The sequence below is a fragment of the Hylaeus anthracinus genome, unplaced genomic scaffold (genome assembly GCF_026225885.1).
Source record: "Hylaeus anthracinus isolate JK02 unplaced genomic scaffold, UHH_iyHylAnth1.0_haploid 11978, whole genome shotgun sequence".
In the NCBI taxonomy this organism is placed as follows: domain Eukaryota; kingdom Metazoa; phylum Arthropoda; class Insecta; order Hymenoptera; family Colletidae; genus Hylaeus; species Hylaeus anthracinus.
Window position 1 is genome coordinate 988,271 of NW_026534326.1, and position 25,495 is coordinate 1,013,765.

The window sequence follows — 25,495 nt, forward strand, 5'->3', positions numbered from 1 at the left end:
TCTCTCTCTCTCTCTCTCTCTCTCTCTCTCTCTCTCTCTCTCTCCCTCTCCCTCTCCCTCTCTCGTCCCCTTTCATACACATAAACTTCAAATTTCTTTTAAATCATCTTAAACTAGATCTTCTGTTATATCTGTACTTTTATATCTGTATGTTTCAGGAAGATAAACCAAAACTAAAAGTAACAATATTTATTTACTACGAAGGTTTATATAAAACATAAATACAATCTTATCCTCTCGCTAACAAACATTAAAAATTGAAGGTAACATACATACCAGATACCGAATGGTAGGCATCGTCAAGCTGAATTTCGAGAAATGGGTATCAAAAATATTCCTTTATTACTCTTCATTTGCGCTTCAATATCTTTTATTGACTAAATGGAAGCTGATGTCGAGTTCTTCGCAACGACAGAGTACCCTTAGCGGCTTACTTCCAGGTAGAATAATACTTGTGTACAAGTTTTACAAACCCGTCGTCTTCGTCCAACGATAAACATGGCTCGTCGTTATTTACATTGAAATTATTGTTAAACCTATTTTTACAAATGTCTCTCGACTTAACCGAAGCTGATGTGATACTCGAATTAACGGATACATTTAACGGGCGAATAGCATCTCGCTCGTAATTCTCCTTGAAAAACGAATCGCTGGAAATTTGTATGTTATGAAAAATTTTCGATTTTTTTATTTTACGTATATCCTCATCTTTGCGTTTATCACGAATACCATCGTGCAAATGTCTGATATTGTCTGCCATTATTTTCGACCTAGAACAGACATTTGATATAAAATTTTGACGAAAGAATTTACTATTCAATTCTCCATCTGTTTTATTTAACCCCTCTTTTGCTGCAGCGGCAAGCCGATGGTGATTGTTGCTCGACATTAGCGATTTATTCGCAGAGAAACCGTTATGAAATATCCCACTTTCGCATTTATAGATAAAAAGAGTACTTAAACTACTATCCGTATCTTCGACAAAATGTACGCTTTCTGGCTTACAGAATAAAAAACTTGAATGTTGCGTGCTATTCGTATCGCTGGTTTGCACCTCAACGTCTAGGAGTAACGAACTATTTGTACCTGTCGTCTTTGCATTATCGGTGCAAGTAACTTTAATATCATTGTCAGATAACCGCCTTAAACAAACTACTGGATTCAAATTGCCAAGATCTTTTACTTTCGTATTTCTCTTCTTTTCTTGAAAATTCTGTAAATCAGACTCTGATAATCGCTTTAAACAAACTACCGGATTTAAATGTTGTCTTCTTTCTATCGCTTCACGATGTTTCTCGCATTTCTTGCTATTAGACGTATTCGAAGATTTATCCGTGCATTGTATTAAATTTTGATGTGTTGTCGAATTCTTGATAGTACTAGAATTACCTCTATCGAGCGAACCTTTACACTTCGAAGGAAGATCGGATAACGGAATAATATCATCGAAATAACTACGATCTCTTCTTCTACATTTTTCTTTTAAAAGTCTAAATCGATCGCCATCCGTGAAATTTTTATTAAACACGAACGAGCGTTTGTTTAATTTCCCTCTCATACAAATTGTATGCCTTTTTTTCCGTTTAGAACCGGAACTTAACGCAGGATGTATGTATTTTTTCGACTTGGACATCAAATTATTATCACTTTTCGCGTGAAGAAGATCGATAGGTGAATTTGTACGAGTATACAGTTTTTTGCGAATACTTTTATTGGTATTCGTTGACTCTACGTTCAACGAGTTCTGTGTAACAAAAGAGTTTCTCTTTGTATGGTCATAAATTGTCCCTGTTGGTTTTTCGTTCGACAATTTATCGTAACAGTGTTCAGAGTTACGAAACAAAGTATTTCTCGTATCAACTATTTCGTGCGAATTTGTTTGTATCACGTTCCTAGAATTTCCTTGCGTATCGTGCTTCGCACCTTCTACAATGGCCATGGTTTCAACTTTACTCGTTGTATTATTGTTCGACAAAATGTACGCGGCAGTATCAACAGAGCTCGCGGTAGAATTTTCGTAACACGCTTCTCTCGTAAAACAATGATCTAAGAAATCGAATGATTCAGACTCGACTGAAGTACAACTCTTTGAATGTACGCTTAGTATCACATTTGCATCGGTAGGTAGATAGCCAGTATTTACCCAATACTGTATAGACATTAATGACTTTTTTATTGGCACGGCAATGTTTGCGTCGTCGGTTCCAGTTTCATCTGATATCTGAAACGTAACGAAACAATTATTATTAATTATCGACTGAAACGTAAAAAATAAATTCATGTATCGTAGAGAGAAATTTTTCATACATGTCCTGTGTACTTGAGAAATAACTTATTCCAAAATTCCTGCCTGTTTTGTAAAACTTTAGAGGATAAACCATACGTACAAGTTTGCAGTCCTGTTGATCTGGAACAACAAGTGCAAAAAACAAATATACATATAAGCATTTTCATACTTTAATGTTTGTATAAAATCATTTTGCATTAGCCGTAAAGAACTCGTCGAACGATTAATATTAATATATTAATGATTAATTTACCTTTCAACACTTCTCGTATATGACTGTGAAAGTAAATCATGGTCAACCTTCTTTGATTGTACTATGTGGTCCATTATACACCATGTCAACTAAGAAAATGATTCAAGCTGCCAATTTCCACAGTTCAATGCACGCAAAAGTTGCAAATACGGTCGAGCTGTCTGGGTACCATTGTTATCTTTGACTAATAGTCAAATAATATCGTAGAATCTCTTTGTCTAGGCGACCCTCAGGGTCTGTAGCTATGTTGAATTTTTAATCATAGCTACCGTACGGGTTTAGCGATCCCGAGGTAACCGAGCTAAGGGAAGAGTTACAAAGAGATTAAATGAATGTAAAAACGAACGAATAGATCCGCGACTGATACGTTATGTGTTATAGTCAAGTAGAAATTAGAAGAATTAGAAATAAAACTTACTCATTTACGGTTAGACGACGTGCTATTCATTTAATTCAATTCATATTACGATCGCCATAGAGCGTGGAGAGTTCAACGCATTATCGATATTTCTCTGCTCGGCTAGGTTTTTGTTATAATAAACTTTGTCGAGATTATTTCTTCTTTTTATCCTTTTTTTAGAGATACCGACTTATCTAGGTTTTAGGTTAGGTTTCCAGTATAAAAGTGTGGGGAATTTTATCCGCCATGTAGAGTTTTATTTCTCGTAGTGTTGTAGACCTGTGATGCCAGATTCTGTTCTCGCATGCGCGTCGAAGAAATTTGAACACCACTCACAAGTTCGAAAAGAATTTCCATTAATACATTAAATACTTATTACTACAAGGTACAACTCTGTTGGTTGATTAAAATTAATTTTCCCTTAATGTTCTATTTAAAATATAACTTTCAATTGGTATACATATATATATTACATATCATTTGTATTTTAAAATAAATTTAATACAGTTCCTTCGTAGAATTATTTTTATTATTTCCATTATATACACAAAAGACAGTATTTTCATTTTTCATCGTGAATTCTTACTTCGCTAGATCGCAATATGACATCTTCGAGAGTACTTCCGTAATTATTGAACTGCAAAATTGTCGAAATTATTTGTTTCACTACCCAAAGGTATTTCTTGACCGATATATGAATCTTAATTTTGTGTTCGAATGCTTGAAAACTGTGTTTGAATTCTATGTTACATAATAAACATATCGTATCGTGAAACTTTAAATAATGAATTCGATAAAACTGTATGCTTGAAAATTCCTTCGAACACGTGTGACAATTAAAACATTGATTTTCTTCGATATTGTCGAATCTGTGATATTCGTAAAGAGATAGTAAACGCTTCAGTCCAAGAATTCTTGCTGTATCATTTCGAAGATCTTCGTCTTCTTTCAAGTCCGACTCGCCCAAGACTATATGGTGAGTTATCAAATGTTTCATCAGTTCATCCGAAATGTACAAATCATTGCAAACTTGACACACTCCTACTATAATACTATGCCATTTTTCTAAATGGAATTTCATTTGTATCTTTGTAAGACACACGACGTTGCAAAGATTACATTTAAATACTTCCTCGTCATCGCACAGTACAGATATAACTGTAAAATTAGCTTCCGGTTCTAAGGATATATTAACATTTTCTGGATGCTTGTTCAAACACGTTTGAAAGACACGTTTATCACTCAACGAGAGTGTTTCCTCTTCGGAGAGATCAATGTCAGAGCTGTTTGTCTTATTTAAAGTACGAGGAAAATGATCTTCCACTGATGCAAATGAATCTGTGACATTGTTTACATTACCATAATAACAAATTGTCGAATGCACAGACTTGTGTCTTTCTAGCATATATTTTGTAAGGAAACTTAATTTACATAAATCGCATATATGTGGACCAATGGTCTCTAAATGTTTGTTCATATTATGCTTCGTTAAAGATATGCCATTGATGAAATTCAGATTGCATCTTTTACATTTCCAAGATGTGACATTGGTACACGTATGAATATTCACCATTGCAACCGAAGTGAGCGCTTTGTTGCAATTATCGCAAACATGGACTACAGACTTATCGTTGTGATAATAGTATTTATGACGCAAGTAGTTTCTAATCAATGCAAAATTTTCTTTACACGGGTTACAACGCCACTTTCCATTTCTTTTGTTTGTATCGCATTTCCTAAACATTTCATTGATTCTTCTTCTGTCGCGTATGTTTTTCTTTTTCATCATAAACAATTCCAATAGATCCTTTTTAGGTGAAACATTATATCCTCTTTTATATGTATCGGTATCTTGTAGGGACATATTTTCCATCTTATAGTAATGATTTAGGAGGATGCTTGATAACTCTAAACCTTCGAAAATAGAATCATGTAAAAAAAACATATGTTCCCTTAGTATTCTCTGAGAATTGAATTTTTTACCACAGACATTGCAACGTATTTCTTTCGGTGTATACACTATGACTTCCTCCATATTTGCATCGATGATAAAATTATTATTTCTTATTGTATCATCAGTTTTGCACTTTTTTCTTATGTGTATATTGTATTTAAGCGAATTTCGTCTTTTCACACCTCTTCCTCCTTTCTGTGTAAAATTTACATACAACATATAATTAAAATCCAGCACACCTGTCTCCAACGTAATATTTTCTTCTTTGATTATACGATCAGAGTTCTCATGTTTATCGCTGGAAATTTCTTTGCTAATTAATTTCGATGTTAAAATTTTACATTTTGAGTCTACTAAATGCCTATTTACCGTAATAGAATTCAATATGTTACAGTCTTTATACGGTACAATATTACCACGGTAACCCTCGGAATCTTTTACGTACAGATTTGACAAACGTGCATTGTCTTCGAGTTTAATTATATCGTTGTCTCCGAAAATTTCTCGTATCGTTTGTTCCTCGTTTGCAGCTGCATCGGTGTTATTAATATTGGAATTTATTGAATGCTTCGACATGTGTAATAAAAATACGTGCTTTCCCTTGAACTTGTTGAAACAAACGTTACAAACGTACGAAGAGGGTCTGCAAAGTGTCTTTGGTTTTTCGTGCATCGTATCATCTCGATTATCACTCGTATTTGGAAATTCTTTAAAATCATTTAAATTTGAATTTTCTCCTTCGGTATTTACACTTTTCACATTGTTTTCTAATGTCGAAGTTTTCCTCGTAATTTGAGTAATCATTGAACGCTTCACTTCGCTTATCCTTTTCTCAAGTTCCACATTTTCTATCGACTTATCGTCGTTCTTAACGTTTACATCTTTCGCGTTGATACAATACCCATCCACCTGATTACGTGTTTCTATCACGCATCTTTCCAGTTGCTTAGAAATCTCCGATATCGTATTTGTAATATCAACAATCGGACTTTTATCGAAAGCGTACGTTTTTTTATATTTACCTGTGTTAAACATGGTATTCAATACAGAGTTGTCGAAATTGTAATGGACTCTTTCGATATGGTTTTTAAAATTCTTCATACGTTTATAACTTTTTAAGCAACAACAGCATTCAAAAAGAAAGTTACTGCTAATATTGCTATCGCTATTATTATTTCTGTTATTGTTACTACCACTCTCGTTATTACTCAATTCTCCATCGACGTTAATAATTTCAACGGCGAACGATCGTTTCGTAGCCGGTAAATTTCCATCGCACTGTAAATGTATCTTCATGATGTGCTGTTGAAAACAAGACAACGAATTAATTTGTACGTCGCAAAGCGTACATTCGATGGACAATGGTTCGTCTCGTACGAAATCTATTTTACCAGAAAACTGTTGCAACAGATTAAAGATTTGCTTACATTTGATACACATAGCAACGCATTTCCTTTTGCCGCATTTCTCTTCCGTGTTCGAATACTGTGACTTTTTTCTTCTTTTGTTCGTTACATCCTGTTTGTGTTTCAAAAAAAAATTCAAAATGTTTTCCAATAACCGACCGGCTTGATATTTATCAGATTTCAATTGGATTCTGTTTTCTTCAGAATTTACATGTTCTTTAACGACTACCGATTTGCGATTGACAAATGTACTGTTACATTGTTCGTCCGAAATCAGAATGGAATAATCGTGCGATTCTTTGACAGACACCTTTTCTGTCTCCTTACTCTTCAATGTTTGTTCAGTAAATTGATTCAACGAAATGAAGTCGATTGTTTTTCGATTCGTATCAATCTTTTTATCCAGATGTATACTTTCCATCTGTTTCTCGAAAGAATGACTCAGAGCTGTCGTCTGATTCGTACAATTATTTAAGCGTCTGTTCGTTATACTTATTTTGTTATTTATTTTCTCTGTCGTTGAACGATAATGCGTTTCGTTCTCTTCTCGACTCGTCGTTCTCTTTTCAATGTAATGCGGAGTACGCAACAGTTGTAATCTCTCATACAAAGGAAGATCTTCTAGTCTAACCAAGGGTACTGTCAATTTCTTACTGTCGGTACAATTTTTGTCTATCACGATGTTTTCGTTTATTTGAATACAATACTCTGACTCTCTAGTTTCCATTTCTTTCAGCTTTCTACTCCGACTCCTTTTTAAATTTCCAATTTTAACGGATTCACAGCTTTCGTATGTGCCCTCCTTTTCAATCTCCATCGAAACGTCACGATCGTTTTGTAATTTTGAATCGACTAGATGTCGTAGATTGGTTTGCGGAATACCTTGCGTAACACTCTCGGTATTTTGTAGCTTTAAAAACTCTCTTTCCGGACAATTCGTAACAAAATTGTTCAAGTTCCTTCGACGTTGCGATACGTTTACAACAGAACGATCTTGGCTGTGATCTTTCTTTGATACATCATCACGGGAAGAAATATCGTTGCGTAAATTACAAGAATATACGTTCGAGTTATTTTCGGCCGGAATTACACGGGACATTTTAGTCTCATTTAATTTTTCCTTGTTACCGCGATTTTCATACACAAACTCGGATATATTTTCATCATTTAAAGTTTGTTTGTCGATATATACCGATTTCAGAGTATTCCTGTTTGAAGTACTCGAAGTTAAACTAGTAAGCGTTGGAGTATTCTGCGTTTCCTGATGATATCTTCGGTTTATCGTAGACCTTGTTTTAACCCGTTGTTCCGACGAATTAATTAAGCTTCCATTTCTCAACACATTTGATTTCATACTATTTTCTTCCGATTTACTTATACGATGCTCTAGCGTCGTATTACGATTAAAAGTTTCCGTTTGGTTTTCTTCGTCAGAGTCATCTCTGTAACAAGTATGCTCCTCGTGCTGCCGATTACAATTAGTCGATATATTATTTTGTAGTGTGAGTACAGTTTTTGTATTGTTGGTATTATTTCTTGATATTTCAAATATTCCCTCTTCCAGAACTTGATCCCTTTTTCTCGAGGACCTCAATAGTCTAGGTGATTGTACATTTAATTGAGCATTGTTAATGTTTACATTTTTCTCTATTACTTTTCGTTTGTTTTGCATTTTTACTAAACGACTAGTATGTTTCTCTTCTGGAGGTATTAAACTGTCTTGTCCTAACACGACTGTATTAATTGTATTCGATGCTTTAGTACTATTTTTGGTTTCTCTAGTCTTATGATCTTTTTGATAGTATTCAAGTATTCTTCTTTCGGGTTCTGTTTGTATCATTTCTTGATTCTTCTGTTTATTTTTGAGTCTAGTTCTATATTTTTGTACTACATTTGTTAAACTTCTTTTATTTGATTCTACAGACATTCTAATTGTACAATTAGAAAGGATGGTATTTTCAACAGAATTTGAAAACTCGTGCGACTTTTTATTAGAATTAGTACAAAGTATACTAGCATTAAGTTTCTCGTTACATAATTCTGGTACAATTTCAGATGTTTGCGAATTCAATTCTGTAATAGGAGCAGTTACATTCTTTTTCATCGTTTTCTTCTTTCCGTGTTTCTTTGTAACTTTATCGTTGAAACATTTTTTTCTGTCGTGTAAAACATTTTGTTCTTTATTTGTAACGGTTTCAATGTTAATATTACTACCGACCAAGTAACTATCACGCTCGACCAAGTTTAAATTGCTCTTATTCATTTTGCCACGTTTCATAGAAACGGTATTTGACAATTTGCTTTTGTTGGATTTCATTTGATCCCTAAACTTTATTTTGGTCAATTTAGTCATTGTACATTTAGTATTATTAGCTTTTTCGTTCGCTTAAATATCGATACCTTCTTTTACCTCTCACGTTGAATCTGAAAACATAATACCGATATATTATTTTAAACTCAAAGCTTATTATATAGCACCTCACGATCTTGGGTAATTTACTTTGTAATTTTAAATTTAATAATTAAAAAGCGTCTTGAATTTATAGTTAGATGAAAAAAAAGTTATTTAACCGTCAAACTATTTAAAAAAAATACGCACAAGTAAATAATATTTACCAACAACAGGATAATTCTACCCAACTCCTTTGGGTTACGAAAGTACATCAGTTATGATTCTTGAATTGTATTTACAGTCGTTATTTGTTAATTTAAAAAACGTAAGTTCTATCCACTATTTGTTTATATTATACACTGCGACAGCTGCCATACGAATACATACAGTCAGGGAGTCTAAGCTCGCGTGCACTCACGGATTAAAAGTTGGAACAAAGTTTGTAGCGCCACGTGGGAAAAATTCATACAACTAAAATGTGGAGCGCATGCGCGTGTATGCATATATGACCCCATGGCTGCAATCTTTCTCGTTTACGAGTAAATGAAAATATGGTAACTTGAAATTAGAATCAACGCAATTGATTGAATTGATTCTATTTCTATTTAAGTTATATAAATTAGGGAATGTGTAGACGCAGTTCGAAAAGTATAATTTCTGAAATGATGGAAATCCTTCGAGCTGCGTCCGCACTTTCTCTGGTTTACTTTCTTTCAAATAATTTAAAGCAATTTAAAAAAACCCGTTACTGTATACACAGGGTGTCCCAAAAATGTTGTAACACCTTGAACCGCTTAGCTCGTATAGCCTTCGCTACCGCGCCCGCTCCACCGGTATCCGCGCGCTCTGATTGGTCAATGTTTTCTCTTAATATCTCCTTAACGAAGCCTCCGACAACATTTTCGCTAAGGAAAAAGTTGTTTCAAATCACCTTCCACGAACCACTTCTTTCAAGGTGTTACAACATTTTTGGGACACCCTGTATATATTCATGTACGCGCGCGCGCTCCGCATTTTAATTGGGTGAATTTTTCCCACATGGCGCTACAAACTTTGTACCAACTTTCAATACGCGAGCTTGGACTCTCTACGTACAATAACATATTTTTCAGTGATTCATTCATACTATGAGGAGCACGCGGAGTTCGAACGTGGTGATCAGTTAAGCTCCCCCTTCCCCTTACCGGTGAATTTCGTAGATTTCTAATGATTGCGAAACTGATACGCCAGATGACACCGTTATAGTAATTTAACGCTTTATCTGGGGAAACTTGGGATCGCTTTGAAGTCTGTAGTTCGTCTGTTCTGTGACAGTAGATTTATCGTGTCATGTAATGGTCGGAAGTATGCGTGTCAAAAAAACTCGCAATAGTCGCAAGTCGCAATAGTCGCAGTGCACTTCCCTAAATCGAGACAGCTGAGACTCGAGACTCGAGACTTGAGACTTGAGACTTGATACTTGACACTCGAGACTTGAGACTAGCAGGTGTTGTGTTTGTAGGTTATTTTCCGTTTGCTTGTGCTGATTGTCGAACGGAATTTTCCTCATTATGACAGAAAGTCGCAAGGAAGTACGAGTTTGGTGCGATGGATGGTGAGTTTTTATTAACGTACCTGTTCAGAATCACCGAATGACTTTCATTTTTCTGTGATAGTATGCCATATATTAGTAATCTTAATACTTTGACACTTTACAATTTTACTTAATAAAGTAATCAAGGTACACATTACGTTACGAAATTCAGTCTAATTTAACAAAGTTATGCACTTGAAAATTAAAGTTACATTGTGTAAATCTATGCGTAACATTCCTAATGCTATAACTTTTCATAGTTTATATCGGTGGAAGTATGTTTGATCTTTTCAAGTAAAGTTTAGAAATTATTCTTTTGATGCAGTTACGATATGGTACATTTTGGCCATGCAAATTCCTTACGACAGGCAAAAGCGTTAGGCGATTATCTAGTTGTCGGTGTACATACAGACGAAGAAATTACTAAACATAAAGGACCACCAGTATTTATGGAAGAAGAGAGGTATGTTTTCATTGAAGGGAAACAAGTTGCAAGTGTTTGCTAAAATTGTCATAATTAGTTATACATTTCCAAAACATTGCTTTAGTGAAAGTAATAGGATGCTTTTAGAATAATATATACAATTATTTCTTGTTTGGCAAAGTAGAATTTCTTGTCAGGTACAAAATGGTCCGTGGTATTAAATGGGTAGACGAGGTAGTGGAAGGGGCACCATATGTTACAACTTTAGAGACGTTAGACAAATACAACTGTGATTTTTGTGTTCATGGTGATGATATTACCATGACAGCGGATGGTGTAGACACGTACCATTTGGTGAAAGCAGCAGGTCGTTACAGGTATATTTCACCCGACCACGTAATACAGGGATACCTGTCGATATAAATGTATACACATATGGTTATTATAGAGAGGTACAAAGAACAGCTGGTGTGTCAACAACTGATTTAGTAGGGCGTATGCTTCTAATGACAAGGCAACATTTCAAACAAGGAGATAGCGAGTACAGCGTAGACAGAGAGCCTAGTAAAAGTATGGGTCAAGATCGATCTGCCCGTAGTCCATGGACAGGTTGTTCTCAATTTTTGCCTACGACGCAAAAGATTATTCAGTTTAGCGACGGAAAGAGTCCACAGCCAGGAGATAAGATTGTTTACGTTGCCGGGGCATTTGATCTCTTTCACGTCGGTCACTTAGATTTCCTAGAAGTTGCGAAAAAGGAGGGTGATTATCTCATAGTCGGGCTTCATACGGACCCGGTAGTTAATCGGTATAAATGTGGTAACCATCCAATTATGAATCTCCACGAAAGAGTGCTTAGCGTATTAGCTTGCAAGGTAAGAAACAAAGTACTATCTCGGAAATACTCCGGAATACAGTTACAAATAAGATACTAGATGGGATAGTTTGAGCATAGTTAACCTAAAACATACTATTCGGTTTGTATACAGTATGTTAACGAAGTAGTAATCGGTGCACCCTACGAAGTTACCAAAGATCTAATGGAACACTTTGATGTTTCCGTCGTTTGTCATGGTCAGACTTCTATAATGTCGTGCGAAGATGGTTCCGATCCGTACGCTGAACCCAAAAGGCAAAATAAATTCAAATTGCTGGATAGCGGTAACGATATGACCACAGACAAAATTGTTCAACGTATCATTCTTCATAGGTATGTTAGCTTTATATATGTATATCGCACGCATGAGGTAACATGGTTACTTGGTAGAGTAACAGACATTTTAGTATTGCATGTGAAAATAATTTTTAAAAGGTTTATGCTTTGACACAGTCTTTAATTGCAGGCTGGAATTTGAGAATAGAAATTTGAGGAAGGAGAAGAAAGAGCTGGCAGCTCACGAAGCGTTAGTGAGATCGCAAAAAAAAATACAGAACTAAGTTCAGTTTGATCGTTCGATGCGTACGATACTCGTATTTTAATAAGAGACACTTGTAAATAGGGTATCGCAGCAATGTTTAACATATTATATTTTATCCAACGGCTTGAATATGTACCATTACATTAGATATTTAAAAGTATTAATCAGACGGTTACTTCTCGTTTCCTAGTGATTTAACAAGGAAGGAAATATAGTGATAAAGACACGCATAATTTAGAAGAAATAGTTTACAATCGACAAAGTTTTAATCTTTGTTTTTCTTCAATAATTTTCTTACGCATAGATGTAGGTATCTGTATAAAAAACAGGAAAAGACGACCTAAACGTTGAAATGCTTTTATCGTCATACGCACGTTGCATTTTTACAAAGACATATATTATTTTACTTGTATAGTTTATGAACTTTTTACACCGGTTTTATTGTTGTGCAAATAATGAAAAATTCTAGACGACTAACTCTGGCAGTTTTGTATTATTTTATTATTAGATTAACCTGCATCAATTTGTAACTATTATAATTCGACGAGATAGTTGAAACCAAAGAGTACATTTTTTAGTTCGGGATTTTCGTAAATGTCATTCGATTTCTTATATAAATATAGAAATTAAAAGGGAACGAGTAAATGTGTAAATAAATCTCGAAATAAAAATTGTACCTTTAAACGTAAAATATTATTAATTCTGAAATGGAGTATTGTGATTTTATTTATTAATACCTAATTTACAATATTGGGTATTTTTAGAAGTTGTAATAAGTGAAGTATTTAGTTTTTCTTTTAATCTTAAACTATTCAACGTAACACTACGAATACGAATAAAATGGTAATAGTCCTTTGCGATCGCTCAAGAGTTAAAACTATGGTATATTACAAAGTACGATGTCCCGACATCGATAGTCATAAATGATACCTCATAGTCTAAAGATCTCGCAAAAGATGAACAAATTATTTAAATCGTTTAGCAATCGTTGTTGATTTTGTATAAATGTATCTATTGAAACTTGAAATTTATACTCTTTTTATAATAGCAAAGCTCATCGTGCAGTACCTGTATGCATTTATCGTGCAAACGAAGGATAATACTTGTAATCGTTACCGTTAAACATACGTATGCAATTAATACAAGCGAACAATTGTACAAGGAAAATATGTATAGGTATACTGTTAATGTTATCGAATAAAACGTAGGTGCCACGTATCGTAACGTAGCGTTGCATTATTTTCTGAACGAGAAGCGACAAAAAGATTGGAAAAGAATTTTATTTGTTTGCATGCGTATACCCGATTGCTTCGTTTATTACCGAAATTGTTCGCTATGTGTTTCGATACCAGATTAATTCCATTTCAGTGTTATTGTGCGTCACGTTATGTATTTATATTTATGGGAATGTAATAGCATGATACGATATAAAACGTTATGAAGTCAGTCAATTGGTTTATTTTTCCACTTGTGACTCGGTATTCCTAATGCAATCAAATCCACGCGGTTGTGTACACAATTTCAAATAGTCTAATAAATAATATCTATTGGGTAATTTCGTTCCCGATTAGACTATGACATTTCATTTACAAATAATAAATAATAATTTATCTCGTGTGTATATGTACATGGTGTTTAAATTACGCAGCTAATAAGCCCCAAAAACCTGGGTGCGAATGATTATTCTACAATGAATCTAGAATTATTATTATAAATGAATGTACGCACTATTTCAGGTCACGTAATAGCACTGCACGTTTAACAAAAACTTGTTAATAACAATTACGTTATGCTGAGGGGAAGAAGAAGTAACTTGACTGTATGTCGCAAACATTTAACATGAGAAACATGAAGAAATTAGTTGTTCGTGCAATTGGTTGTATAAAACGTGCTTTCGTTACACAAAATCTGTGGATTGATGGATCCAATTAAGCAAGATAATTGGCAACAATTTGATCTAATTATTGTACCGTGGATCGACCAGTGTATCCTGGCGTTGTTTCCGAGTACTTTCTAGCCCGATCTCTTATCAGTTCATCAATTGATTTGTTCTGGGATGTCGTCGATGACAAATTATGCAAACGAGAAGCTAGATAGCACATGATAAGCGCTGATAAAACGAGAAGGACACCTAAACCAGTTGCCACGTAGAGAAAGTTCCCGCAACTGTTTTCAAGTCCAGCAGCAACTTTCTGGTACAGATCTAAAAAATGAAAAAGATAAAAAGTAACTGTAATCGTAAAGATAATGTTGGAGTTATGTATCTCGATACTCACCGTTAGGCATCATTACCGTGTACTCGATGTTCTCTTTGAATTTTGTAAAGGGAGTTGAATCGTTGTATTCTTTTATAGAACGCTTGTCTTTTGAAAGGTGTTCACTCGCCACTTCCAATGTCCTTTTTCTTCTTTTCCCATGTCCTGATGGTTCGAAGAGATCCAGACAGAAATCCTGAGAGCACAAATTAATCAAAATATTTCTCACTCTGATTCTTCTCTCTAACTCTTTGTATTCAACTTACCGGTTGGCAGTCTTGTGGTTCCATGCAGGCCTTAATCTGCGAGTGTATCCATAAAGTGGATCGTTCCCTCATGGAGCTCAGAAGAAAGGCTTCGAAGTCGAGAAAAACCTCGTTCTTCCTCTCTCGATATCGAGCTGGTTGATGAGGAATTATCGAAGCAAAGTCTCGGTTTCTACAGCCATCTTTGACTAGCACAACGCTCCCTGGCGCGTGAGGTTGATCAGGATCAGGGCTAACAGTCACTTCCAACAGTTTAATGTAACCCCACGCGCTATCGGGACTGATTCGAGCTCTCAGCTGGAGTTTCGTCCCTATAGGAACTGCTTGATCCACGGTTTGCGATCCTGACGAATCCGATGTGTTATTGCCTGTAGCTTCTCGATAAAGAGCCACCTCGTACTCCAAACGTCCTGGAGTCTCTTCGACCACCCCGGATACTCTCGCGCCATGCGGACTGAAAAATAGAGAAATTACAGGACGTTTAAGCGTTTCTTAAAATCTAACTAAATCTAATGGATACTCACAATGTGCCAGCGAAACCTGCAGCTTTGTGTCTCAATAACGTTGGCTCGGGTGGTCGACACATCAGGATTAGTTCTTGGTCAGCTAGCATTACCACGCCTGGAAATGCTGGGAACCATATTCGCAGGTGAATGAAACCCTAATGACAGTACCAAACGTTTTCAACATGCAACATGTAATTTATGTTGGTGTTTTTTTATTAAGAAAGGTATTATATATTTCTCTCACGTTTCTTTTTAGAATGCCACATCTGGAGAAGTCGGTCACCTTGAGGAAGTAGTTGTCTTCCTGAGGATCGTTGGGATCTGGTCTGATCTGGCAATGAATATCGGTGAGAGGATTGGCGGATCTGTCGTCGGCAAAGAGCGGTGCCCCTCTGAAGTTTACCGGCCTTTTAATCTTTGCAGTGAGCAGATCGGCTGCTGATCCTGCACCACTGCATTGAATGTCAGAGACTTCGTAGTCCTGGGCGACGGTGACTGCAACCTGTAACAGTACCACATTAAGGTGTAAAGGTCCTTTTAGACGGTCGTATCTATTCTCAGTTTCAGTTTCAATGGAAAGAGTGGAAGGAACACTGAAACGGAGACTGAGAACTGCCAGGATTGATAGACTTATTTGTTTCTTGAAAATTTTGTATGGTGTACGTATGTCTAAGCTTTTTCTTCAGAACCAAAACTAAAGCTGTTGAGACAGTCTTCATCTATGAATTATAATACCACAAATGTACAGTCTTAAACCAGAATGAACAATATACAGTCAGTGTAACAAGTATTCGTACAGAAACCAATTCAAAATAATACTTTTTGTATTTATTTTATTGATAAATTTCAGAAGAAGAAATAATTGCCCTACATCTCTACATATTTTTAGAGCAGAATTTTCGTAAATTAAAGTTTTAAATTAACGTTTAATGTTAGCCTCTTATTTCTTTTCCTGTTAATTTTATTTTAAATTGGTTGCTGTACGAATACTTCTTACACTGACTGTATATGTTGAACACTTTTAATTAATTAATTTTTGCGCGCAAGTGAATGGGTTACAAAAAGAATCTAGTTTTCTGAAATGAAATGAAACGATAACGGAAACCGAAACTGAACTGAGAATAGATATGACCGTCTAAAGGACCTCTACCACAGATGAAATATTAGGGATTTTTGGATATTGATTTTCAAGGATATTTTCTGCAGGCATTCTCCAAGTACATACTGTTTATCGTTAGGGACAGCGTTGTTACATCTCTGCTGACTTATGAAGTACTCTTTTCCAAGTAGTTTGTTACAATGTACAAATAATTTCTACATCACATGAAAAAACTGAAAGGAAAGTATTCGTGTTATTTTGATAAATAATGTATACCATAAATGTTACACGAAATTAAACGGTACGATATAAAGGTCGTATTAATTTAATTATAATTAACGCAGATCACCTTCAAGATTCCTTTTTAAGATATTATTGCCTACTGTGGAGCTGCCTTCGACAAGAAGGAAGGTGACCAACAGATGAGCGAGCAGAACAGATTCCAATGCGAGTAACGGTGTAAAGAAACGCTCTGATGCCCGCCTAAAATATTCGTTATGCGTGCCATACAGGCTGCCCATCGCACGGTCAGCCACACGGATAATCGTGGTACAGGTTATGGTTACTTCTTCAAGGTAGGTCAGTCGAGATTTCAAGATTGGGCGAGTCATACGGTAAACGCTGATAAAATCGTTTATCATAAAGGTATATTTATTTATATAGATAGAAATAATCCCCATTAACATAGAGAAAATGTATTTATATTCTAGTATCTAATTATAAGGGTGTTATATGTATATATGTTTAAAATGTCTATAGGTTGTCAGGGGCTGTAGCTATGTTTAATTTTGAAATGTAGCTACAGTACGGGTTTAGCGATCCCGAGGTAGCCGAGCTACAGGTGAACCAGTAGGCCTCAACGGACTCCTGACACTCCCAGAAAATAATGAAGACCTCTCACAACTCTTATAGATAAAACGTACTCATTCATTCACTCAAATCAGGCTTGGGTAATTCTGGTGGCGAGTAGAAATTGGAAACTTGTCCATTCCAGAATTTATCTAACAACGTTTGATCGAATACTTGAATTTCAATATTCCTATTCTCGCAGTTTAACATTTCTACTTTTGGAAATAATACCAAACGTAATACATATTTCTGCTTTTAGAAAGAAATTCAATTTTAAAATCCTTATCTTCAGTACTAACATAAAACGTCGACAGTATTAAATTCTATTTCTGCTTCTAGAAAGAAATTCAATTTTAAAATCCTTAAATTAATTTCTAAATGAAATACTTCTACGTTGTCTTATGTTATATGTTCGTTGTGTATGCTATAGGTTCGCGGAAATCTTGAGCGAAAAGAAAAGTATGCGTAGCTGGTACCCACCGTGCAGAATCCAGCGATCAGGACGGTCAACATGATCTTCTTGATCGTCCTCTTCACTATCCTCGTTCTTGGTTCCCGAAGGCACAGAGAAACTAAAACACACTTTGAAGAAAAAATCGCACTGTCGGGGATGCAATTTTGTCGAGGGTTCCCGGTGAACTGAGGCGCGTGTATCACGTAAGAATTCTCCCTTCCGTGGCAGATTCCTTCAACGGGTACTGTCTTCTGGGAGGGGAGGAACGGAAATCAAGGAATCAGAGAACCACCGGCCCATCCAGAGTACTGTTAATGCATGCTTGCTGCCTCTGCTAACAACCATCTTTACCATCCTCTTCGCGGTGGCCAGCGATGGCCTCGAACGGATATTCTTCAATGAAACATGAATTTATATACGTATACATACATATATTATACATCGCGATCGTATATATACCAGCCTAGCCATATATTTGATTTAATTATATTTCTCATCTATTATTCCAATCAAATGTCATCAAATTTTCAATGGAGTGAATTTTTAAGTGGATGGTTAATTCATCCTTATCCTTAACGCTTTTTATTTAAATATCAATGAATTTTAGTTGCCATCTCGTCTCTGATCTAATATTCTTTTTTTCTCTAGCTAAACTGACTCGCGGCTCGTGCCTGTAGTTCTTCTTCGATCATTTAATGCTCTGAATAACTCGATTCCCTTCTTCACTCTGTAAACTTGTAACGATGCTGAAGCAACCAAGTTTCGGTTTTATTTTTCGCTACTGTAATAGTGCTTTCATCGTCGCGTCAGATGCTCGCATAAAAAGCGAAAATGACGTCGTTCGCGTTTATTGTAGTTGTCACCGGCTGAGTGACTGATGGAGCATAGTGCTATGTCACGCATTGAAACGCACCGGGATTCCCCGGAAAATTGCTTGTCCGTTAGATTTCTATAAAGGCTGTTGAACGATTGTCGACGACTGCGCGAAACGATTGCTTTCTGGTTAGAATCAAATCGATTCGTTTTGCCCGGCGCCGCAACGCGTGGTCTTTTAACGAGGTAACCGTTTCAATTACGGCACGCGTACTCTTAGCAATTACTTTGTTACCTCGGCTTGTTCTGGAGAGGTTTTAGCAATAATCGTTGACCGTTACCATTTGTCACGCTTCAGGACGGAAAATACATCCGTTACATGCATATCAGGAAAGTGTCGGACGCTAAAAACTGAAACTGCATTACGTTACGTAGCCGGGCACGCTGTGTGCGCAGAGTACTCGTGTTTGATAGAAAAAACCAAACGTGTTACCATAGTAAGCATTAATTCTTTCCAACGGTATAGCGATCATTTTTCAGCGAATGCGTCAACGTCTTCCTGAAGTTCTAGCAGAAATCAAAGTTTTGCTTCATTCCAAATGATCCTAGGAATTTTCCTTTGCTTAGGAAGTGAATATTGAATCTTCTGTGCTATGCTATGCATTATCCTGTTCACGCTTGGAGGCCTTTTGGCATGAAAGTCCATAAGCGGATACAACGGTCCACTGCATAGGCATTCATATATTTAATTCATTTTTGTCTTTATCAGTCTATATACAATTATTGTTAATTCAGGAATTATTGGTGCAAATTTAAAAAAAAGAACGAAGTACCGTACAAGGATGACATAAATGATTCAAGTCCTAAAGTAGAATTTTATGTTTTTATTAAATTATTGCAACTCTGCAAAATGTAACAAGCGCATCACTCGTTTAGATAAACTTTGCGGTACAAAAATATATATTATTTAATATCATGATGCGCTTTGTACGCGAGCTAATAATAAGTAAAAAACATATGCTAATCTCAGAATAATGAAAGAAAAAGTATTGCAGATAAGTTTCTTCAGTTCCGATCTGATTAAATAAAATATAATGAGCGTAGAATTAATCGTTAAACAAAAGAAAAATGATTAAACCTCTTCGTTATCACAAAACTAAAAGTAATCGCTGTATTATTTGTACATTTGTGCGTTTGTTAAATAAGTCAAGTTCTATATCCCATACGGATATAATATATATACTTATAACAAAAATAAAACTTAAATACAATACTGCAACAAATAACACTTATACTTTATCACGCACGAACAACGCTATCGTAATATTAATAATAATAATTATAATAAACGGAATGACTTGAAGCTCGATTACTGATAACAGTATCGATTATATTGATAATTAATTAAGAGTACCGAAAGATGCAACTATATTATTCTTCCGCTATAATTGTACTATTCTCAGACTCCGACTTCCCGTTGAGCGGTGAACTACAATTAATTGTGTCCGAGGTTTCAGTACTAGAGTCACTCTTATTATTGTTTTCTTTGTCATATCTGATTTTTGAATGCTTCATTTTCATTTCATTTCTCTCCTGTGATACCCTTGATTTAGGTTTCTTGTCTGGGTCAAAGTGACCTTCGAGAACAATCAGCAGATCCTTTATCTTCCTGTCTTCCGCTGTTGTTAATTTATCTTTGATTAATTCCTCCAGGCCTTCTCTCTTCCCATTGCTCCAAGCTTCCTGTGAATTCAACAAAAATTATTATAGAAAATAACGAATCTTTTGGTAAACGAGACGAAATGCTAAGGAATGTTGTACATACTTGTAATTGGGAATATTCTATTCCCGCTTCGGCAAGTAGTCTTCGCAGAGGACTGGCATGTTGACGTTCCCGTCGATTCTCACGGAATAGGACTCCAAAAATAGGTCTCAAACTATTTTGACGTTCGAATACTATTTTCAGTTCTGAAACGAAGCCAGTGCATTACATAATTAAGCTTCGAATAATAATTTTCATATGTATAATATAATAATTTCCACTTTGAAGTAAACGAAAGATCGATTTATTTGTATACCTGCGTACTCGCGTTCTTCGACTTCCACCGGTTGAACGTACTCTCGAATAAATTCTACAGTTTTCTTCGCAGTACTATCACCATCGCCACTGCCATTCGCTTCGGTTCCATTTGCTGGTTCTAACGAACTCAAATGCTGAACTATTTGCAAAGCTAGACATGCTCTATCTTTCGCATTATCCAACTCCTTTTCCTTAAATTAAGAAAAGTGTTTGGTAAGCTTTTCTCCTAAACATGTACAACAATATAGACAGTCAGTGTAACAAGTATTCGTATAGCAACCAATTTTAAATAAATGGGTACCTGTACGAATATACTTATTACACTGACTGTGTATGTTATACGAAAGCTATTTTATTCATTAAAACTTTTTTAGAACATAATTTGCTTACTTGATTGAGTAAAGCTCTCGACAATGTCCTGAGAGAATAGGAACGAACAGTGTTCTCACATTTTGCTTCTGCAACATTGAATCCATTCACAAATCCTTTTACAGTTTCTTTAAATTTCTCCAAAAGATTATACTTTTTTAAGGATTCAAGTAGCATCGCAGGGATAACTTTACGGGGTTCATGGTAGACTAATATTATTCCATCCTTTGCATCGCCTCTGATAGTCTCCAGCCAAGTAAGAAAATCGGTTAACGAAGAGATTTCACTCTTGCTCTTTAATACCTGCAAAAAAGCCATAGAATCCAATACAAACAAACGGAAAACCAACAATCCCTTAATTTTCGGGCATTTTGATAATTATCAGTTTTACCTTATTAGTTTTACTGTCTTTAAGTACGCGAAACTTTCCCATTGTTACAACTCTCATGTTGTGTCTCTTCATTGCTGGAGGATTAAGATTCTTATATGGCATTACATACTGAGAATAGGAACAAGTAGGGGTGTACACAGCTATTTGGCATATTTCGTCTATAACTTTTTTGCCGGTCGTGTCCATGTCCCATCCGACTAGTTGATAATTGCCCGAACCGATACCGACCGCGCACGGTTTTGCGGGAGAACTGGCTTTGTTATTTCCCATTGCCGTCGATGATACCATGTTTGCTATAATCTGCTAATAAATCTGCAAAAAACGCACAGAAAAATTTAGATATCCTAGCTTTCTTTGTTAGAACGCTATACCTATTTTCGAATAATCGAATATTCGGTTAACGACGTTGCCAAGTATTCGTAATCTGGATTTCGATTTTTTTTAAAAATAACGGTTTATTTTATTTATACTCGCCAGTTTTTATTCGAATTATTATTATCCGTACGAAATTCCTAGCCGTGATTAAAATACAAGTGCGAACAAACAAATAATATATAAAATAGTAAATAATTTGTTCTTTATTAAAAGAAATATTTCGTGGAAATTATAAGTAAATACCGAGTCGCGTGATAGGCAAATTTCAAGTGTAAACGTTCGCGTAAATACGAAGCTTCGAGATGAAATTTCCTGCTAGGCAATGTTTGGAACGATTACGCATAGTTTTTGTAGATGTGCGAGATATTTTGATACGCGTATAGAGGAGAAGATTCAAGGTCGACCTTGATTACAACAGAGAACATAAACACGTCCGAACGAAGAAAAATGAACAAGCGAGAACACGTGATCCGACGAAAAGGAATGCCATTCTCTATAATTACCGATATTAATTACGATATTGGTATAGTAAAAGCATGACGAAGATAAAATGGCAAGACAGGTAACGAACGCTAAAGGATAAAGAAACAAACCAATATTCTTTTCCGATCGAATCCAATCACACGTCGCGAAGCCACGATAAAGCCGAAGCGATAAAAATATTTACCTAATATAACCAGAAGCGGGAACAGAAATAGATCCGCACGTTATAGGAAATAAACGATACTATCGTCCGTAGCAAGAATTCACACTACGTCATCAACGCCAATAAAAAATTAATCTAACAGCTGCTATCTCGGTTTAATGTCAGCTGAGTCTGCCAATAAGAGAGCTTGAATGTTTCCCATTCTGCGATACGTTGTATAAGCAGCTCGCTTAGGTAGAATCGTGTCACGTATGCAAAATATATCGTATACGTATTCCGATCACACGTGGGCAGTTCACGACGGCACTATTCGCTCTCCATTAATTATTTATTAAAATTTTCCTTTGGTTATTTTTATCACTCACCGGTTTACGTGGCACTCGAGGATTTTCTCTGTGATTATTTCCTACTGATAGCGACGGACGACAACACTGTAGAACCTTAGGAGATACTGGAAACTACCGTGGAACGCGACTAGATTCGTTTGAAGAGTTTGAACGCATGTGCGAGATTGGTAATCACCCGCCTGTTCGCTGGCTCGTCTGCGCATGTGCAGTCCACTCGATGCTCGCGCATCGAGCTCACGTGATTTTGTTATTGCAAATGGCGGAGACGCCCTGAGTCACTGCGAGTCTATTTGTGCCTTACGAATTCTCGATATCGTTTATCATTTAATTGAAATGATTTTCTTGTAGATGTGTGTGTGTGTGTGTGTGTGCGATTGGCTGATATCGAATGATTGTTGATTTTTGCTGAACGTTGTCGCAGAAGAAAATGGGAAAACTGTAGAGGTTCGTACTTACAAGTATACGAATCAAGCGGGATTAATCGAGATCGAAAGGTGAGATTAAGAGGTTTCACACGATTAGATACATGTATGTATTTTCTATTTGAATAGATCGAGCGAGTTGTTGAATAGAAACAGAAATTAATGTAAACGTAGAATGTTATATTGGCATAATGTTAAAATGGCTATGCGATATTTAATTGCATATTTTTATTTTACTGAGTTATTGCTATCCGATCAGTTTTATTGTCACGGTTATTTAACTTTTGTTATCGAATCATTCCAACCATTATTCGAGTTTCCTTTTCGCGACTGAAAACCGGTTTTCCGAGCAAAATGCATTGGATTTTTATTGCGCGACTGTGTTATGTGACGCGTCCATATGAAATTCCATTTACGCTCGGTAGAATGATGGTCGACGGTGCCGAGAAATTCCCCTGAAACTTATCTCTCGTTATCAATTATTTAGCCTTGTTTAGAACACGGTGCATATTTCGTATCACTGATAAATTATCTCGACCGAGTCGCAAGTGTTTGCTATGACACAATTTTCTCAGTAATTTATACGTATTGCTTACGACTACGCACGCCAGCAACGAATTTCTTTTTTAACCTTTTGAACCTCGATTACATTTCCAATTACAACATCGTTAAAAATGGCGAGTGCCAACCGTGTACATTCGAAATTAGCATTTTAATTTCACGGTATTTTTTAACCACGAGATTTTTAATTCCTCCTGTACAGATCGGCTAACGTAGTAAATTCGAAGGCAAAAGAATGATTGTTCTGATAAAGCAGAAATGATTGCAGACTTACCGAACTGTTTGAATGTACGTCCTCGACGAAACCCGGTTTACAAGATTTACAGTCACGCTTTTCCACACTGGAATCAGCTTGGTCGTCAAACTGATTCTTCGATGCCGATTTACCGTAGCAGGACGAAACTGTGATTACGATATACGCTATTTACGTTTAGAGCGTCGCGGACGCCATGAGACACAGACAAAAAACGATATTCGTAGGATTCTTTGTTCCTCGTTTGTTTATTTCGCTTGTTTCCCTTCTCTCTGCATTACCGACAGAGGTCGCTCGTCGACTCGTCACCCATGATCGGGATCGTCTACGTTTGAAACGAACAGTACGCGAATAAGTACGGAACGCGTCGCTCTGAAATTTACAGAGCAAATTTGCGCGAGTAATTATCGAGTAAATAATGATCGAGAAAGTCTCTCGCGAAACGGGAGTCGAGCAATTCACGAAGAAATTATCGAGAATTTTCTGTGGAAATCTTTGTCGCTCGGTCCGTTCTGTAACTTGTTGTTGCGTCTTTTAATTAGACCTTGCGTTAAAATTCGTAAGAAAAATGACAATTTCGAAACGAAACGAAAGATTTCAACTTTTCTTGAAAATCCACAATGTTGTAAAGTGATTAAAGTTTCTGTTTGAATTGATTCAAGCGTCCTTGGTAACTACTTTTAATTAAAGGAGGAGCGTTTCGAAATTCTGGCCGAGTTTGCATTTTGGTATCAGGAGAACGTGATGTGCGAAAAGGTGGCACGTTTGCGCCTGCAAGCAGGCAACCGGTCCGACATAACTGTAAGCACTGGTTGCCTATCTCAAGGGGCTAATTTTCGGTATGTTTCGAAATTCTGGCCGATTTTGCAAAGTCAAAATGCGTTCGCGGACAGAGAGGAAAAGAATAGTTCTCGCTGTGTCGATCGCGTTTTAATGCAGAAAACCTGTTTTCCGATCCGCAACCATCTCGCTCTGCGCGGTAATTAAGGAATAATCGGAAAATGAGATATCGCGACGATCGATTCGTCAAAGTTTCGTTAGCTATTTTTGTTCGTACGCGACAAAGTACCGTGTCGTGCATTTTAGTCGTAACCGAGCCGCAGCACAGGTGCAAAATCAGTTTGCAACGGTATCTCCGATTTAATATTGGAGGACTTGCCGGAATATCGATGGAAACGTGTAATATTCGCTTCGGTTAATAGGCAGGCACAAACACGCGAGACATGGAGAAACAGAGCCAAAGCTGCAGGTAGGATTCTCTTGTTAGCTCTGTGGCCGATTGCGATCAACGTTGATCTCTTCGGCACAGGCTGCCGCCATACCCGTGGACATGTCGTTAGTTGGGTCACTGGTCGCCACGTGGATTTTATGCGATTTTACACGCACGATTACCGCATGCCAACCTACCATAGGAACCTCCAAACTCTAGTTGAATCCTAATTCATTCTTTACGCAGTTTTCATTAAATTATACAGGGTGTCCCAAAACTCGGGGAGGAGCCGGAAATGGGGGGTAGCTGAGATTTTGAACAACAATTTCCTTTGCAAAAATGTCGGATGGGGCTTCGTTAAGGAGATATTAACGGAAAACCCCGACCAATCAGAGCGCGCGTAGACCGTTGGAGCGGCCGCGGTAGCGAAGGCTACGCGCTAGGCGGCAGCGCTCATACGCTACCGCGAGCGCTCCACCGGCATACTCGCGC

The 25,495-nt window shown here is 36.5% G+C and overlaps 5 protein-coding genes and 1 long non-coding RNA gene across 11 annotated transcripts; 2 read left to right on the forward strand and 4 right to left on the reverse strand.

Moving 5' to 3' along the window:
* Positions 1-174: 174 nt before the first annotated feature.
* LOC128896772 (uncharacterized) lies at positions 175-6,467 on the reverse strand. 3 transcript variants are annotated; one of them, XM_054160230.1, is made up of 4 exons: positions 2,959-6,467; positions 2,541-2,841; positions 2,308-2,407; positions 175-2,221 (listed from the first exon to the last, which is right to left on the reverse strand). In XM_054160230.1, the coding sequence occupies exons 2-4, from the start codon at positions 2,612-2,614 to the stop codon at positions 431-433; spliced, it is 1,965 nt and encodes a 654-aa protein (XP_054016205.1). In that variant the 5' UTR covers positions 2,615-2,841; positions 2,959-6,467; the 3' UTR covers positions 175-430. The 3 variants fall into 3 exon arrangements, 1 of the variants encoding a protein (XP_054016205.1); XR_008462101.1 differs by lacking the exons at positions 175-2,221; positions 2,308-2,407 and having other exon boundaries at positions 2,616-2,841; positions 2,959-6,196; positions 6,322-6,467; XR_008462100.1 differs by lacking the exons at positions 175-2,221; positions 2,308-2,407 and having other exon boundaries at positions 2,616-2,841.
* Positions 6,406-9,095, reverse strand: LOC128896978 (putative uncharacterized protein DDB_G0282133). The gene is made up of 3 exons (XM_054160594.1): positions 8,917-9,095; positions 6,456-8,724; positions 6,406-6,412 (listed from the first exon to the last, which is right to left on the reverse strand). The coding sequence occupies exons 2-3, from the start codon at positions 8,651-8,653 to the stop codon at positions 6,406-6,408; spliced, it is 2,205 nt and encodes a 734-aa protein (XP_054016569.1). The 5' UTR covers positions 8,654-8,724; positions 8,917-9,095.
* Positions 9,096-9,810: 715 nt separating this feature from the next.
* On the forward strand, positions 9,811-13,554 carry LOC128896782 (ethanolamine-phosphate cytidylyltransferase). 2 transcript variants are annotated; one of them, XM_054160245.1, is made up of 6 exons: positions 9,811-10,286; positions 10,591-10,728; positions 10,887-11,066; positions 11,138-11,564; positions 11,679-11,899; positions 12,033-13,554. In XM_054160245.1, the coding sequence occupies exons 1-6, from the start codon at positions 10,243-10,245 to the stop codon at positions 12,124-12,126; spliced, it is 1,104 nt and encodes a 367-aa protein (XP_054016220.1). In that variant the 5' UTR covers positions 9,811-10,242; the 3' UTR covers positions 12,127-13,554. The 2 variants fall into 2 exon arrangements, with proteins under 2 accessions (XP_054016220.1, XP_054016221.1); XM_054160246.1 differs by lacking the exon at positions 9,811-10,286 and having other exon boundaries at positions 10,590-10,728; positions 10,874-11,066.
* Positions 12,379-17,697, reverse strand: LOC128896778 (uncharacterized). The gene is made up of 6 exons (XM_054160240.1): positions 17,563-17,697; positions 15,379-15,636; positions 15,153-15,289; positions 14,629-15,082; positions 14,384-14,558; positions 12,379-14,310 (listed from the first exon to the last, which is right to left on the reverse strand). The coding sequence occupies exons 1-6, from the start codon at positions 17,593-17,595 to the stop codon at positions 14,069-14,071; spliced, it is 1,299 nt and encodes a 432-aa protein (XP_054016215.1). The 5' UTR covers positions 17,596-17,697; the 3' UTR covers positions 12,379-14,068.
* On the forward strand, positions 14,941-17,830 carry LOC128896789 (uncharacterized). 2 transcript variants are annotated; one of them, XR_008462103.1, is made up of 5 exons: positions 14,941-15,277; positions 15,391-15,481; positions 15,558-15,657; positions 16,341-17,318; positions 17,513-17,830. It is a non-coding gene; the product is annotated as an uncharacterized LOC128896789 (long non-coding RNA). The 2 variants fall into 2 exon arrangements; XR_008462102.1 differs by having other exon boundaries at positions 16,341-17,152.
* Positions 17,831-19,218: 1,388 nt separating this feature from the next.
* LOC128896780 (maternal protein exuperantia) lies at positions 19,219-22,729 on the reverse strand. 2 transcript variants are annotated; one of them, XM_054160242.1, is made up of 6 exons: positions 22,576-22,729; positions 21,190-21,501; positions 20,820-21,101; positions 20,428-20,620; positions 20,175-20,317; positions 19,219-20,092 (listed from the first exon to the last, which is right to left on the reverse strand). In XM_054160242.1, the coding sequence occupies exons 2-6, from the start codon at positions 21,475-21,477 to the stop codon at positions 19,781-19,783; spliced, it is 1,218 nt and encodes a 405-aa protein (XP_054016217.1). In that variant the 5' UTR covers positions 21,478-21,501; positions 22,576-22,729; the 3' UTR covers positions 19,219-19,780. The 2 variants fall into 2 exon arrangements, with proteins under 2 accessions (XP_054016217.1, XP_054016218.1); XM_054160243.1 differs by lacking the exon at positions 22,576-22,729 and adding an exon at positions 22,232-22,494.
* Positions 22,730-25,495: the final 2,766 nt, after the last annotated feature.

What these genes read in the sequence shown, in the direction of transcription:
- LOC128896772 (XM_054160230.1), bottom strand. Translation starts at nt 2,614, where the DNA reads ATGGACCACATAGTACAATCAAAGAAGGTTGACCATGATTTACTTTCA. An exon ending in TATACGAGAAGTGTTGAAAG is followed by an intron (nt 2,408 to 2,540) that starts GTAAATTAATCA and finishes TTGTTGTTCCAG; the next exon opens with ATCAACAGGACTGCAAACTT. An exon ending in TTCTCAAGTACACAGGACAT is followed by an intron (nt 2,222 to 2,307) that starts GTATGAAAAATT and finishes GTTACGTTTCAG; the next exon opens with ATATCAGATGAAACTGGAAC.
- LOC128896978 (XM_054160594.1), bottom strand. Translation starts at nt 8,653, where the DNA reads ATGACTAAATTGACCAAAATAAAGTTTAGGGATCAAATGAAATCCAAC.
- LOC128896782 (XM_054160245.1), top strand. Translation starts at nt 10,243, where the DNA reads ATGACAGAAAGTCGCAAGGAAGTACGAGTTTGGTGCGATGGATG. An exon ending in TTAGCGTATTAGCTTGCAAG is followed by an intron (nt 11,565 to 11,678) that starts GTAAGAAACAAA and finishes GTTTGTATACAG; the next exon opens with TATGTTAACGAAGTAGTAAT. An exon ending in CAACGTATCATTCTTCATAG is followed by an intron (nt 11,900 to 12,032) that starts GTATGTTAGCTT and finishes CTTTAATTGCAG; the next exon opens with GCTGGAATTTGAGAATAGAA.
- LOC128896778 (XM_054160240.1), bottom strand. Translation starts at nt 17,595, where the DNA reads ATGTTGACCGTCCTGATCGCTGGATTCTGCACG. An exon ending in TGATCGCTGGATTCTGCACG is followed by an intron (nt 15,637 to 17,562) that starts GTGGGTACCAGC and finishes GTACTGTTACAG; the next exon opens with GTTGCAGTCACCGTCGCCCA. An exon ending in AACCACAAGACTGCCAACCG is followed by an intron (nt 14,559 to 14,628) that starts GTAAGTTGAATA and finishes TTGTGCTCTCAG; the next exon opens with GATTTCTGTCTGGATCTCTT.
- LOC128896780 (XM_054160242.1), bottom strand. Translation starts at nt 21,477, where the DNA reads ATGGTATCATCGACGGCAATGGGAAATAACAAAGCCAGTTCTCCCGCA. An exon ending in AAGACAGTAAAACTAATAAG is followed by an intron (nt 21,102 to 21,189) that starts GTAAAACTGATA and finishes GCTTTTTTGCAG; the next exon opens with GTATTAAAGAGCAAGAGTGA. An exon ending in CGAAGAACGCGAGTACGCAG is followed by an intron (nt 20,318 to 20,427) that starts GTATACAAATAA and finishes GCTTCGTTTCAG; the next exon opens with AACTGAAAATAGTATTCGAA.